Genomic DNA, 15,988 nt, shown 5'->3' on the forward strand with positions numbered 1-15,988 from the left:
GAAGTGGGCGGGCATCGGGAGGCCACTATGGCACGGGGCAAGCACTATGGGCAGTCTATCTGAAGTGAACCTGGCGTATAAGACGACCCCCCACTTGGAGGCATATTTTTCAGGGCCAAAAAATCGTCTTATACGCCGGCAAATACGGTAATCTAAAAATAAGTCACATTAACTGGATCAAGTAGATTAATTATTTTATGTTGGTTCCTCATAAATAGTATGAATATCATAGTTAACTATCACAGTAAAGATTTCATTAAAATTTTTGAAAGTCAAAATATATTTAGGCATAGTTAGATATGTCAATCAAGACTTTTATTAAAGTTTTTCCTATATAAAAAGCACTGAGCTACAAACAATACACTGGTTAACATTAACAAGAACTAGTAAAGATAACAGCCAGAGAATTGGGCTAATTTCGACCTCAAAACAAAACTACATTTGCAATGAAAATCATGCCAGCACAGCATATGCATACGCAAATGTTTAAATTTGAAAATATTCTGGCCCTGACTAGCACTGTTCAATGGTTAGAGCAGTGATGGCGAACCTATGACACGTGTGTCAGAGGTGACACGCGAACTCATTTTTTTGGTTGATTTTTCTTTGTTAAATGGCATTTAAATATATAAAATAAATATCAAAAATATAAGTCTGTGTTTTACTCTGGTTGCAAATATCAAAAAATTTCTGTATGTGACACGGCACCAGAGTTAAGTTAGGGTTTTTCAAAATGCTGACACGCCGAGCTCAAAAGGTTCACCATCACTGGGTTAGAGTGTCAGCCCATGCACTGAAGGATCTTGGGTTTGATTCTCAGTCATGGACATATTACCTGGGTTGCAGGTTCTACCCCTGTGTGGGAGGCAACCAACTGATGTGTCTTTCTCACATTGATGTTTCCCTCTCGTTCTCTCTCTTTCTCCATCTCTCCCTCTCTTATACTCTCTCTAAAAATCAATGGAAAAAAATATCTTCAGGTGAGGATTAACAAAACAGAAAAAAGTAAAGTATTCTGTAATATAAAGCTATGGAACTAGAGTTTCTGAACTGGTCCCAGGGAACTATGTGCATTTAAGCCTTTGGGAAGTACTGCCTGAGTTTACCTGGGCATAAGAAGGTGATGTTGAGAGAAAAAATTATGCTGAGAGGGGAAATAACACATTCCTGGATACCTCTCAGATATCTTTCAATGAAAGTGAGGCTCAAGACTGAGAGACACAGTCCTATCTTTCCTACTGTGCTACCATGTTGTGTGGAGCCAGGAGTTCAGGGCAAAGTTGTAGAAACCAAAGGTGGGGTCTAGAGTATTTCATCAACTAAGAAAGTCATTTTGGTCATCGTGTTTTTCTTTTAAAATAAAAACAGTTCTGCCCTACCGGCGTGGCTCAGTGGTTGAGCATCAACCTATGATTTCCATTCAGGGTATATGCCCAGGTTGCCAGCTTGATCCCCAGTAGGGAGTATGCAGGAGGCAGCTGATCAACGATTCTCTCATCATTGATGTTTCTATCTCTCTCTCCTTCTCCCTTCCTCTCTAATAAAAGTATATTTTAAAAAATTAAAAAATAAGTTCTTACACAGAGGGAAGATGGCCATGCGAAGACAGGCAAACACACCCAATAAGTTCAATTAAAATAAAAATTTCTTAAAAGTATTATGTGTAGTAGTCATTTATACTATACTATAAGTGACTTTGATATGTTTATGGTCTAACTAAATGCAACAGTAATTAGAGTGTGGGTCTGAGGGAGGTGAGGAAGGAGGAGAAAAAGAAAAACCATGATAACTGGGTGGGGCTAGGGCTGAGGTGCATATCAAGAGAAAACAGACTAGGTTGGAGTGTCTGGATTCAGGGCTTCAATAGCTATAAAACCACTACAGCTGGGGGGAAAGGCCAAAATTAAAAGGAAAGACACAGAAAGGGAAGTAGGAAGGCTACATTATTTAGTCTGTTAAGTGAATTACTCTTATAAATGCTATTTTCCCAACACAGTTCCCAATGGCCTTCCTTTTAATAGTTTGAGATATAATTTACATATCATATGATTCATCCATGCAAGGGTGAATTCAATAGTTTTCGTTATATTACATTATTAGTGTTTTTATAATTGTGATAAAATGTATATAACATAAAATCTGCCATTTTAACCATTTTTAAATATATAATTCAGTGGCATTAATTATACTCACAATGTACAATTTCCAAAACTCTTTCATCACACCAAATAAACTCTATAAACATTAAGCAATAACTCCCTAGCCTCATCTTCTAAAAACTTCTAATCTACTTTCTGTCTCTAAGAATTTGCCTAGTCTAGATATTTCATCTAAGTGGAACCATACAATATTTTTGCCAATTGCCTCTTTTTTGAGAGCCAGATATAATGAGGTGTATGCACCACTTAAACCTGTGAGCACTTTTCAAGATTGGATCTAGAGCCTTAAACAAGAGTCTCAGATGCAAAGAAGGCTAAGAGCTGAGGACCACTGTGTAACCTGCATGTAACAGATGGAGGAAAATGTCCCAGGTGACTTACTCAAGGTTCCGGATGACTTAATCAAGGTCCCAGAACTAATGAGTGACAAAAGCAGGAAGAGACTAAACAGCTCAGACTTCTAGCCCTGGGCTTTGTGAAATACCTAACAGCTTATCAGTAAGTAATGATATTTCTTGACCTATGTTCTATACTATGACCTATGTACATACTATAGCTATTCTACTTATATTTATCTTTCTTGCTTAAACTAACAAAAAATTATCCTATAATGAAATGCTTGAAATCCAACACTACAGATGAAAAAAACCCTCATTAAAATTTCTAAATATATCTTGTGTGATGACTGAATTTATACTATGACTAATTCTTTTACTGAGAAAATACACATAGAATTTTAAATATGGTCATCAGTGTGTGTTGGTTTAATGATTAAAATTTCTTGTGGAGTGTAGCTCAGTGGTTGAGTGTCAACCCATGAACCAAGAGGTCATGGTTTGATTCCCGGTTAGGGCACATACCAGGGTTCTGGGCTCGATTCCCAATGGGGGACATGCAAGAGGCAGCTGATTAGTGATTCTCTCTCATCAATGATAATTCTATCTCTCTCTTCCTCTCCCTTCCTTTCTGAAATCAATTTAAAAAATAAATATTTCTTGTGGAAAAATTAAGTTTTTTTCATTAAAAACTTAACAGAAGAGTGATCTATCTAAGTATCTACAGAATTATTATATTTTTCCTTCTATTTCAAATAAAGAAGATAAAAACCTAAATACCTAGTGTCTATACTATTCCCTAAACATATCCACTAAGCATAAAATATAGATTTTGCCAAGAACATAAATACATGTTAATTTTAAAGACAAGCAAATCAAGCAATCAGGATTTATCAAAAAGTATCAGTCATGACAAAAATCAGAATAGCACTTTTCCTCAGGGAATACACTACAGCAAGAAAAATGACTTATCATAGGTATTGTACATTGACTATAACTCAGAGTAAAGGCCAAACAGAAACTTTTTAACCCAAAAAATATATTAACAAAAAAACTGTTACATAAAACCATGCCTGATATATAAGTATTGATATATTTAACATACATTTCTTTCTTACCTTTTCCATATATTGTGAGCAGTTTGATTCTTGTAATAAATTTGAAGCTTCTTGTTTGTAATACTCTCCTGTTTCAGTCAGAAAGGGGGACTCAAAGATTTCCTGATAAAACTAAATAAATCAATTAAAATCATATTGAAAAAATGAAAACAAGCAATTTAAGAAATTAAAGGTCTGATTACTCAAGTTTTTAAAGGAGACTTTTTACCTTTAAGGGGAATTTTTTCTTATACTGTTCAACATGAACAAAGGAGTTAATAACCCCATGGATTACTTTCTGGTTTGGGTCTTCTCCACCACGATCACTAAAAGAAGGTGTATAACACAAAATATTCTTGAGAACACAAATTATCTATGGAAATACCAAAGTATGACAAAACATGACTGCTTATTCTATTAGTTGAATCAAATTGTAAAGCATTTGAATGGTCAATGTATGCATAATTCTTAAATTTTTAATTTTTTCATTTAACAGCTGAATTAATATTTTATATTTAGTGAACATATTAGATGTCATTTCAATAAATAAAAGCCTTGTTTGTAAAATTAAGCATATTCTGTTGATACTAAAATTATATTCTAATTTTAGAGTAGACATGAGCCCATCAATTCAAGACTTTAATATTGGTGGTCAAGAATATTTGAACTTCACTCGCCATAAACACAATTATAAGATTTGGTCTGAGAAATTAAGTCTTTGAACCATCAAGTATGCCTATAGTAACCTGATGGTGCATCCCTCAGAGGTACACTCTATAGAATATATTACTCACTAACTGAAATGGCTAATAACTATTTTCTCTCTAAGAGATCTGCAAGAGTTGCTGAGTTGATTCCCATTCAAGCACAAAGGAATTTATCTATTTAGAAGTTCAGTGAGATATTTAGTAGTTCTATATTCCTTTACATTTGCATAGAGATATAAAATCATCTCAATTACTCATCTGACATTTGATGGGTTCCTACTTAAGGCAGTATTGCGATGGAAGTCTTAATCATGATTTTTAAAATGTTGGTGAATATTACCCTTTCTAATACTGAAATAGGGAAATGAAATAGGAAAAATGTTTGCCTAAAGCCACAGTAAAATAGTCTGGCCCTAAGAGAGGAGTTTCTAATTCTAGTACTAATGCTCAGTTTAAGTCAAAGGTTTACCTTTCTCCTGGCAATCTTCCACCTTGCTTTAAAAATTTTTTTTATTAATAATTAGTTTACAAAGAGAGCTGCAGAAAATATATTACTATAATTCCCTAGTAAACGCTTTTTGTTCTTTATAGTAGTATATAAAGATTTTCTAACATTTAAGAAAAGTATTAAGGCAATTACCTTTATATATTAGTGTCCCTCCCTGCCTCTGCATCCCTCTAATCCTCTTTTACCCTTCCTTTAATTATCTGGATATTCTGGGGAAAGTTTTTGTACATGAATTAATGGCTATAGTAATTCTGTCAGTCATAGAATCTTAGATACAAAGTCTACATTTTTATATTACTAATAAGAACCGTAAGGTGATACAATGAGCTTATTTCCTCTGCTCACCTTCGTTAGTTCCCTCTTAAGGCCAAATGAAAAACCTGGTGAAATATGATCTCACCTATCTCACTATTTAGAACACATCACTTTTATTTTTCTTTTAACTTTGCCTAGGACCAAAATGAAAATCAGCCAAGAATGAGAAATATCTGAATATTTGGAAAATCAGGTTACCTAAAATTCTTTTCATGACCAAATCCTATTGTCCCTGTTCAGCACCAGGAAAACTTCCACTGCTGCTATTCTCAGCACTCTTGACATTTGATTCTGATCCCAAAAGGCCCAGATAAGCTGGATTCAGATAAGGGAATGCCTAGAAAAAACATTGATATTCCTAGTGCTTAATAACTAAGTTGTCCTCCCTATAAGAATAATATCTGAACTCAATCATTATAAATAGTGTATACTTCATTTCTATTAGGCTGACAGATAATGAAAACAAACAGTGAAATTACGGTGACTAAATTGGTCATCTGAATAAAATCTGGTCTCATCTAAGAACAGTGGTCCCAAGAGATAAGCCTTGAAAAAAGAATATGAAGAGTTTTTTTCCCCTTTATTGATTAAGATAATACAAATGTGCCCTTATCTCCCCAATGTCCTCTCATCCCCAAATCTTAACCCTGGTTAGGTAGCTCAGTTAAGAGCATCATCCGGATACACCAAGGTTGTGGGTTCAATCCCTGGTCAGGGGACATACAAGAATCAACCAATGAATGCAAAGATAAGTGAATAACAAATTGCTGTTTCTCTCTCTGAAATCAATTTTTTTTAAAAAAAGAATTTTTAGAAATAAAACGTATTATTTGATCTTAAAAGGACTACTACGTGGAGCTCCAGTGGCGCAATCGGTTAGCGCGCGGTACTTATAAGGACTACTACGTGTACCGGTTAATAATGCGGACTTTATAATCAAAGAAAATAGGATAATTTCAAGAAAAACATCAAAAGTGCTTTATTCAAAGTAATGTCCATTGCTAGCTACACATTTCCCCCATCTTTCAGGTAATTGTGGATACCGTCCCAAAAGAACTTTTCCTCAAACCATTCAGGGACTAATTTTCCACTTCTTCATACATTTTGAAGTGCTGCTCAGAAAGTGCTTGTGCCATAGATTGGAACAAGTGGTAATCTGACAAGGTATGGTGAAGATGGCGGGTGGCAATATCTTTTAATGTGTCTTTAATCAGTTTTGAAGTGTGTGATAGTGCACTATCATGAAGCAACTTTGCCGTTCTTCTGGCCCATTCTGGGCATTTTACAATCAAAGTGTGGTTCAAATTGACCTGGACAGTCTTTATCTTTCAATTTCACATTGAAATCATCACTTTTAAAGCGTTTAAACTAGTGTTCACAAGTATCTTGAGATGGAGCATGTTCACCATAAGCTTCCCGAAGTATACGATAACTTTCAGCAGCACTTTTCTTCAAAATAAAGTAAAAAATTAAAACTTCCCACAAATGCTCTTTTTTTGCATGAAATTCGACATTTTTAAGCGTAAAAATATCTATGATGTTAACACCTTCAGAAAATTTGACATGAAATTTTGAAGCTTGTTGTCAATACAACAAAATAGCATACATATCAAATCGCATATATATAAACATATGTGTAACTCCATCTATTGAAAAAAATCCACATAATCAACCAGTACACCTAGTATGTGGAAAATGCCCACAATAATCATAATGAAATTCCCAAGAGAATAAAACAACCCATCTGGGATAATGGGGACTAGTAGCAAAGTTTAGACCTTAAGATCAGAATTTTGGAATCAGACTTCCTGGGTTTGAGTTCAGGCTGTGACAATATATACACTTTGGGCAGATACTTAAACTCTTAGTACTCAGATTTCCTGTTTGTAAAGTGTGCATAATATAATTCCCTACTTCATGAGGATGTGGTAAGGACTAAGTATAAGCCAAGAAAGCACATAGCAAAGTACCTGGTACATGAGTAAACAATCAATAAACATTAGTGAGTGCTGTAAATACTGACAAGAGCAAACTAAAAGCATTTCAATATGTTAGAGAAGATAATAAAGCTAAGAGTTCAATAAAGCACTGATTGTGATTTTTAAAATGTTTTTATTGATTTTAGAGAGAGAGGGAAAGGAAGAGGAAAGAAGAGGAAGAGAAACATCGGCTGCCTCCTGCACGCACCCTACTGGAAAATCGAGCTCACAACCTGGGCATGTGCCATGACCAGGAATCAAACTGGTGGCCTCTCAGAGCATGGAATGACACCTAACCAACTGAGCCACACTGGCCAGGGATGATTGTTATTTTTAAATCTTTTTTTCTTTCTTTGTTTATTCTTTCTTTCTAAATCAAGGCTTATAAAACCAACTAATTGAGCATTTAACTCAAGATAGCAGGCCAGATTTGTGAGTGCCATTAAAAGTTACTAGTAAACTGGAATTCTCAAAAGTCCCAATATCAATATGTGACAAGGGGCAAATTAATCTTGTAGTAAAACCTTCATTTACACCATGTTTAAAATGAGAATAGAGTTCCAGCAAACTAAGTGCAGCCTCCTGCTCCCACCTATATCAGAGAAATGACAGGAGGAGCACTTTTAAATATTCCATTGTTGGCCAGTAGCCCTTGGACCTGTAGAAAGTGAAAAAAGATAGAAAGAAGACTGGGTAGCATAGAAAAATAAAACTACAGAATCAAATGCAAAAGACAAAGAATTTCTATAAGGAGAGAGAAAGTGAAGGAAGACAGGCAAAAAGTGGCATACACTGAATGCTGGATGCAGCACAGAGGCAGACAAAACCAACAAGGTCATCGGGAGAACAAACCAGTCTCTGGAGCCAGGCAACAAGAGCAAATCTGTGTCTGTCCCACTGGAGCAGTAAATGTCCTGCCTGAGGAGGTGAGCAAGGAAAACCTCTATACCCAGATGACTGCTGCAGCACTCACCTGAGAACACTACCTAGGTTCTCCCCATTGCCACCTCAAAAAGGCACTACAAAATCAAAGACATATTTTACCCTCAGATTAACATGATCTATACTAATAAAAGGGTAATATGCTAATTAGACCAGACATATCCTAGTCATCCTTCTGGATGTCCTTCCAGATAAAACCACGGTGGCAGGGGCCAAGGCAGAGGTGGCTAGGGGTGGCCAGGCCAGCAGGGGGGCAGTTAGGGGGTGACCAGGACAGCAGGGGGGCAAGTTAGGAGGCAACCAGGCTGGCGGGGGACCAGTTAGGGGGTGATCAGACTGGCAAGCAGAGGCAGTTAGGGGATGATCAGGCCGGCAGAGCAGCAGTTAAGGGGTGACCAGGCTGGCAGAGCAGCAGTTAGGAGGCAACCAGGCTGGCAGGGGACCAGTTAGAAGGTGATCAGACTGGCAAGCAGAGGCAGTTAGGGACGATCAGGCAGGCAGGCAGGTGAGCAGTTAAGAGCCAGCCGGAATTCAAGAGGGATGTCCTGGATTGGAGAGAGTACAGGCCTGGTTGAGGGACAACCCCCACTTGCACAAATTTCGTGTACCAGGCCTCTAGTTTAAAAATATCAAGCACTGGTGAGTGGTAGAGGAAACAGATCTTCTCAGACTCCACTTTTGGAAAAACAGGTACTTTACAGGGCAAACTGGGAAAAGTCTAAATGCACAAACTCTATGATTTTAGACAAACAATTGTATATGTGCACAATAGAAGCAAGAGTTGCATTAGTGAAAAAAACTGGAAACAACCAAATATATATAACTAGGAGCATTTAATAACATGAGGTAGAACCATACCAAATAGTATATAGTAGTTTAAAAAGAATTATGTACAATAGACACGCTCCCAGAACCAAACTGGATTTACAACTAAAATACAAAAAAAGCCATCCTAAATAATCAACTGAAGACTACCTAGAGATAACCCTGATAACCAAGGATGGAAAGTAGAGACCACATACAGACTGGTTGGAAGGGCAGAGGTGCAAAAGGGCTGGCTGAGCTCCCATAGATAGCAGCTGAGGTTCCAGAGAGATATCTCAGTTGTGGGGGATGACCACTAAGAACTCTGGGATCTAAACCCCAAGCTGGCCCCCAGCAGAGAGCATCAGAAGTGTCCACGTAACATATGGCTGTGATAAACAGCAGGGTTACTGTCTGCCAGGGAAAGATGGCTAAAAATGCATGCACTTTCATAAAGGGCCAATGCACAAAATTTCATGTGTAGCCACTCACCTTGTGAGAAAGGGCAGAGTGGACTGGAGCTGTGTGAGCAGACGCCAGGGTTAGGGGCTCTGAGGTTAGTCCTTGCAGAACTGTCATAACATTTTCCATTGCTTAGTCAGTCGTTCCCTCACACTGCGGAAGCCATCTTTCTCAGGCAGACCTTTGCTATTTAGGCCTGGGGGGGGGGGCAATTGACCCACACTATTGGAAAACTCCTGGCCTACCATCTGGGGTTTCTGTGGGCCGTTAAGAGACTGAGAATAACAATTAACTTTCAGGCAGAAGCAATTGCCCCACCCAGTTGAGAAATCACTCCCCCAACCTGTGGACAATTGCCCAAGGCTACTCAAGACTGAATCCAATCAATCTACAGACAGAGGTGAGTCTCTGGAGGCTTTGTATCTTTGTCTAATATAATTAGTCAGAAACAACATTTGACACTGTCCTGCCCTAGACTGGGAGACATAGCAGTTCTACCTAACACATAGGTACAAACCCAAACAGGTAGCCAAAATGGGGAGAGAAAAGAAATCCCCAAACAAAAGAACACAAGAATTTTCCAGAAACAGAGATAAATGAAATGGAGATAAGAAATTTATCAGATATAGAGTTCAGAATAAGAATGGCAAAGAGGCTCAACAACATGAGAAAAGATATAGTAACTATGAACAATGACATAGCACTAATAAAGAACACATTAGAAGGAATACAAAGCTGATGCAGGAAAGCCAAGGACTGGACCAGTGAATTAGAACAGTGGTCAGCAAACTGTGGCTCGAGAGCCACATGCGGCTCTTTGGCCCCTTGAGTGCAGCCACGAAGTTTCAATTGCACTGTACATGCGTGCCCGCACGTGGTATTTTCTGGAAGAGCCACACTCAAGGGGCCACAGTTTGCCGACCACTGAATTAGAAGATAGGGCAGAAAACAATCACTCAAAAAGAAAAAGAAATTAAAAAACAGGAGGACAGCTTAAGGGAGCTGTGGGATATCATGAAACATAACAATATTCGAATAGGTGTGCCAAAAGGAGAAGAACATGAGTAAGGGATAGAAAACATGTTTACAGAAACAATGGCAGAAAATTTCCCTAACCTGGTGAAGGAAAAAGTCACACGAGTCCAGGAAGCAGAGAGAGTCTCAAGCATGAAGAACCCAAGTAGGTCCACACCCAGACACATCAAAATTAAAATGCCCCAAATTAAAGACAGAGAGAATCTTAGAGGCAGCAAGAGAAAAGCAATTTGTTACCTACTGAGGAGCTCCCATAAGGCTGTAGGCTGATTTCTCATCAGAAACTCTACAGGTCAGAAGGCAATGGCATGAAGTACTCAAGGTAATGGAAAGCAAGGATCTAAAACCAAGATTACTATATCCAGCAAGACTATCATTCAAAATAGATGGTCAAATAAAAAGCTTCCCAGACAAAAAAAAAAGGCTAAAGGATTTTATTACCACCAAACCAGCACTACAATAAATGCTAAAGGGACTGCTGTAATGAGAAGAAATATAGAAAGAAACATAGGCATACAGAATTAAAATGGCAATAAATAAGTATCTATCAATAATAATCTTTAATGGAAATGCAGTAAATGCTCCAATCAAAGACATAAGGTAGCTAAATGAATACAAAAACATACTCAACTATATGCTGTCTACAGGAGACTCACCTGAAAACAAAAGATTCACACAGGATGAGAGTGAAGGGATGGAAAAAAAATTTCCATGCAAATGGAAATGAAAAAAAAAAAGCTGGGGTAGCGATACCAATATCTGACAAAATAGATTTCAACATAAAGGCCAAAACAAGAGACCACAAAGGTCACTACATAATTCTAAAGAGATCCATCCAACAAGAGGATATAACACTGGTAAACATATATGCACCCGATACAGGAACACCTAAATATATATTAAAGAAAACTTCTAGAGAACAACAATACAGTCATACTAGGGGACTTTAACATCCCAGTAACTTCAATGGATAGATCTTCCAGGGGTCCGAGCCACATTCAGGGCACATAAAAGAATCAACCAATGCATGCATAAATAAGTGGAAAAACAAATCTCTTTCTTTCTCTCTCCTTTCTCCCTCCTTCCCTCCCTTCCTCTCTCTCCACCTTCTTCTCTCTAAAATCAATTTAAACATGTTTTCAATCTCAATAAGCTAAAAAATATTAGTATTTACCATTAGTGGCTACTATAATTAGAAAAAAACAGTCATTATTTTTAAAAAATCTATACTTTTGCCAGAGGAAACCAACCTGAGTCTGAGTAAGCTCTGGACTGCCAATTTGCAATAAATATAGAGGACAATAAAACATATTTAAAATTGTACCTCATGTGTGCAATCAGTAAAACCCAGACCAGGGGAAAATCTAAAGATCCAATGGCCAGGTTTCATCAACAAATAAATTACGAGGAAAAAAAATGGAGAGGGAAACTTTGATTAAAAGATTTAAAAGACGTACATGTAAAGTTTTGTGTGTTTTTTTAATTCTCACCCAAGGTTATGGTGTTATTGATTAATTTTTATAGAGAGGAAGGGAGAGAAACAGGGAAGGAAAAACCATTGATGTGAGAGAGAAATAGTGATCGGCTGCCTCCCAAAAGGGGATTAAACCCACAACTTAGGTATGTACCCTGACTGGGAGTTGAACCCACAACATTTTGATGTATGGGATGAAGTTCCAACCAACTGAGCCACCTGGCCAGGGATAAGTTATTTTAGAATGGACAAGACTAAACTATAGAGTCTATAAATGCACACAACAGTGATAAAACCATACAGAAATAGAGGAAAGTGATTACCCTAAAAGTCAGAATATTGGCAATTTTTGGAGAGAGGGTATGGGACACATGTGTTTTAGGAGTGGCTGGCATAATTCTATTTCTTGATTTGGGTGCTAGTAACAACAGTATTCACTTTATAATAAATTCATTAAGCTATACAACTTGTTGTAAGGTTTTCTATATCTGTATTTTATTTTACACTAGTAAAGTTAAATAACATACACCAAAAAAAACCCCAAACGTCCAACGGAAAATTTGTACAACAATATTGATATGTGACAGAATAAGGAAAGAGAGAACAAGATGGATAGTTATATAAAAAATGAGAAAAATAATTAACCATGACCAAAATAATCATAATATTTATTCAACTAGCAACAGAGGCTCAAATGTATAAAACAAAAACTAAGAATTACTTAAAGAAAATCAAAAAATTTAAAAATAAGCTAGAAAAACTAGATTTCAAAACTAGATTTCAAAACATAATAGTTATATAAAAAATGAGAAAAATAATTAACCATGACCAAAATAATCATAATATTTATTCAACTAGCAACAGAGGCTCAAATGTATAAAACAAAAACTAAGAATTACTTAAAGAAAATCAAAAAAATCTAAAAATAAGCTAGAAAAGCTAGGCGATTTCAAAACATAACTATCAGAAACTGAGAAATACAAAAAAATAAAGACTATTAAGTTAGATTTTATTATTACTTAAGATTGTATTTTCCCCAATGAAATCTAATGTCTTAATAATTAATAAATAGTAATAAATATATAAACATGTCAGAGAAAACGGAATACATCTATGAATACTGTGTCAAGAGTCTGCAATCAGTCCTGGGAAAGTAAAACTGCATAACCCTTAAGGGTATAAAAAACTTGTTCCTACCAAAAAACCTGTCAAATATATTGCAGATTTGAAGAATAGTTATGTTAACTGCATCCATTAGCAACTGTCAAAAGGTTGAGTTGACAAGCTTTTTAACATTCTCATTTAGTAACCTCATTTACAATGGGGACAAAATCCTTTTGGCATCATATGAAAAACAGCTAGCAGCCATATCACAGAAGTGTGTAATGATATTCCCTGAGGAACAAATTATCCCACTATAGTACTTTGCTTCTTACTCCTAATTGCTCTTTTTAAAAAATGTCGTGCCCTGGCGGTTTGGAAGTGGTTAGACCGTGGGCCCGTGGACCTTAGGGTGGTGGGTCAAGGGGACATACCTTGGTTGCAGGCTGGATCTCCAGCCCCAGTCGGGGCACCTGCAGGAGGCAACCAATCAATATACCTCTCACATCGATGTTTCTCTCTCTCTCTCCCCATCTCCTCCCTGCCCCCCCCCTCCCACGCACTCTAAAAAAAAAAGAAAGAAAAAAAATCAATGGAAAAAGTATCCTTGGGTAAGGATTAAAAAAAAACTTCATTACTTGGAGTGGGAAATACTGGCTGAGTTATTCAACTATTGTTTCTTATTGCTATTCTTTTTCTTTATTTAATTTTTGTTTGACTTTTACAAAGAGCAAGGAAGGGAGAGAGAGAAACACTGATTTGTTGTTCTACTTTATTTATGCATTCATTGGTTGATTCTTGTATGTGCCCTGACTGGGGATCAAATCTGCAACCTTAATTATTGGGACGATGCTCTAACTAACTGAGCTATCCAGGTAAGGCCCTTATTGTTATTCTTAAATGTTTTTTTGTTTTTTTTCTTTTGTTTTTTAAAATACACTTTATTGCTTTTTTACAGAGAGGAAGGAGAGGGATAGAGAGTTAGAAACATTGGATGAGAGAGAAACATTGATAAGCTGCCTCCTGCACACCCCCTACTGGGGATGTGCCTGCAACCAAGGTACATGCCCTTGACTGGAATCGAACCTGGGACCCTTCAGTCCGCAGGCCAACACTCTATCCACTGAGCCAAACCGTCCAGGGCTCTTAAATGTTTTTAAAAATTATTAATGGAGCTCTAACAGCCCTACAATGTACTAATTGTTAATTTATTTCCTTTAACTGAAATTATCACATAGGAAATATTTTTTAAATATCAGGATTTCTAGTCATTGTAAGAGAAAGATACAGAATCACCTTCAAAATGCTGTCTCAACCTCCACACTATATAATCATACCTTAAGTCTGAGAATAAATATGTCAGCAAAAAAGAGTAACTTGGTTAAAAATTTTAAAGTTTTTCCCTCGCCAAAGATTCTGCACCCATTCCAGCCCAATCAAAAAACATTCTTGTCTCCCAGAACAAGGAATGAAAAGAAAAACAAGAGCCAAATAATGAAAGATATAATGGGGAAAGTCAACTAAGACAAAGTTGGTTCTTTGCAAAAATCCACCAAAATACATAAACCTCTAAAAAAAAAAAAGTGATCTAGAAAAGAAAGATGAAAATAAGCCATATTAAGAATAAAGACATTATTCCAGATGGGGGTTAAAAAAACACACAATACATTAAGTAATCAATCTTAACATTATGAGTAAAAAGACATGTTGATAAGCTTTAGTCCTTGATATAAGAGAAGGGCACATAATCTGTGGTATTCTTCCCAAAAATCCATTATCTATGTCTAATCATAAGAAAACATCAGACAAACCAAAATTGAGAGACATTATAAAAAATACCTGGCCACTACTCTTTTCAAAAAGTGTCAAGGTCAGCGCTCTCCCGCAGGGAGCATGCCCATGTCATTCCCTTCCCCCTTTCCTTCTCCCACTGGTACATGTCCCCTAACCTCTAAGGGATCCCATGAGACATACAACCAGGGGAACAATGGGCAGCAGCAGTTTGTTCGAGGATAACCCCCTAAACCTGTCTCCAAGGCCCTTTTTCTTGTGAGCCAAACCATCCCAGCCTAGGCTCTCCTGTTGATTCTTCAATGCCCTTCCATATTTCAATGCACTAAGTGTGTTTTTGCTGCAATCAATAAATTATTACTTTCTTTTCTACAAAAAAAAAAGTGTCAAGGTCATAAAACCAAGGAAAGACTAAAAAAGAAAAAGGCTATCTTCAGACTGGTCATAAGCACAGATATGCAAAATGGGCTGGTTCCACATCCACATATGGTAGGTGAGAATATGGTGGTTGAGAATCCAGAGGGTATCTCAGCTGCAGAGGTCCCTCCTGGAGAGCCAGCCCCACACCAAGCTCTCCAGCCCAGAGCGACAGTGTCAGGAGCCCCCACAATATCAGGCTAAGAAAATCAGCAGGGATTCCGTTCATCCAGGTGAGATGGAAGGCTACTGGAAAACCAGGCATCCTCTTAAAGAGCTCACACGAAGACTCACTCCCTCACAGGCACTTACCCGGGGCTGTGGCAAAAGGAGGATGGGGCTCAGGAGGTGCCAGATAAAGAGGAAGACTAAATTGTGTGGCTTCAGGGTGATAGCTATAGGGACAAACATGTCATTTCTGTATTGAGCCCTCCTTCCACGTGGCCAAATCAGAATCCATATTAGTCTGATGAACACCATTCGGCCCATCCTGGTGATTCTGAGACCAGCCTCATCTAACTCACAACCTGAGGCTACTAGCTGTACCAGTTAATAATGCGGATTTCTTTCAATAGATGGAGTTACACATATGTGGATAATATGCAATTTGATATGTATGCTATTTTGTTGTACTGGCAGCAAGCTTCAAAACTTCATATGTCAAATTTGCTGAAGATATTAACATCATAGATATTTTTATGCTTAAAAATGTCGAATTTCGTGCCAAAAAAAAGAGATTTGTGGGAATTTTTAATTCATTACTTTATTTTGAAAAAAAGTTATCGTATACTTCAGGAAGCGTATGGTGAACATGCTCCATCTCAAGGTACTTGTGAACGCTGGTTTAAATGCTTTAAAAGAG

At 37.2% G+C, this 15,988-nt stretch overlaps 1 protein-coding gene across 1 annotated transcript in view; it reads right to left on the reverse strand.

Annotated features, from left to right (window-relative positions):
* Positions 1–15,988, reverse strand: part of CUL2 (cullin 2) — a gene marked incomplete at its 3' end in the record, with an annotated part of 97,540 nt that overhangs the window by 32,398 nt on the left and 49,154 nt on the right. Inside the window, exons 7-8 of the mRNA XM_015563013.1 lie at positions 3,821–3,917; positions 3,613–3,723 (exon numbers count right to left, since the gene is read on the reverse strand). Coding sequence (XP_015418499.1) covers positions 3,613–3,723; positions 3,821–3,917 — 208 coding nt within the window. The remainder of the gene's footprint in view (positions 1–3,612; positions 3,724–3,820; positions 3,918–15,988) is intronic.

The sequence above is a fragment of the Myotis davidii genome, unplaced genomic scaffold, assembly GCF_000327345.1.
Source record: "Myotis davidii unplaced genomic scaffold, ASM32734v1 scaffold1318, whole genome shotgun sequence".
Lineage (NCBI taxonomy): Eukaryota > Metazoa > Chordata > Mammalia > Chiroptera > Vespertilionidae > Myotis > Myotis davidii.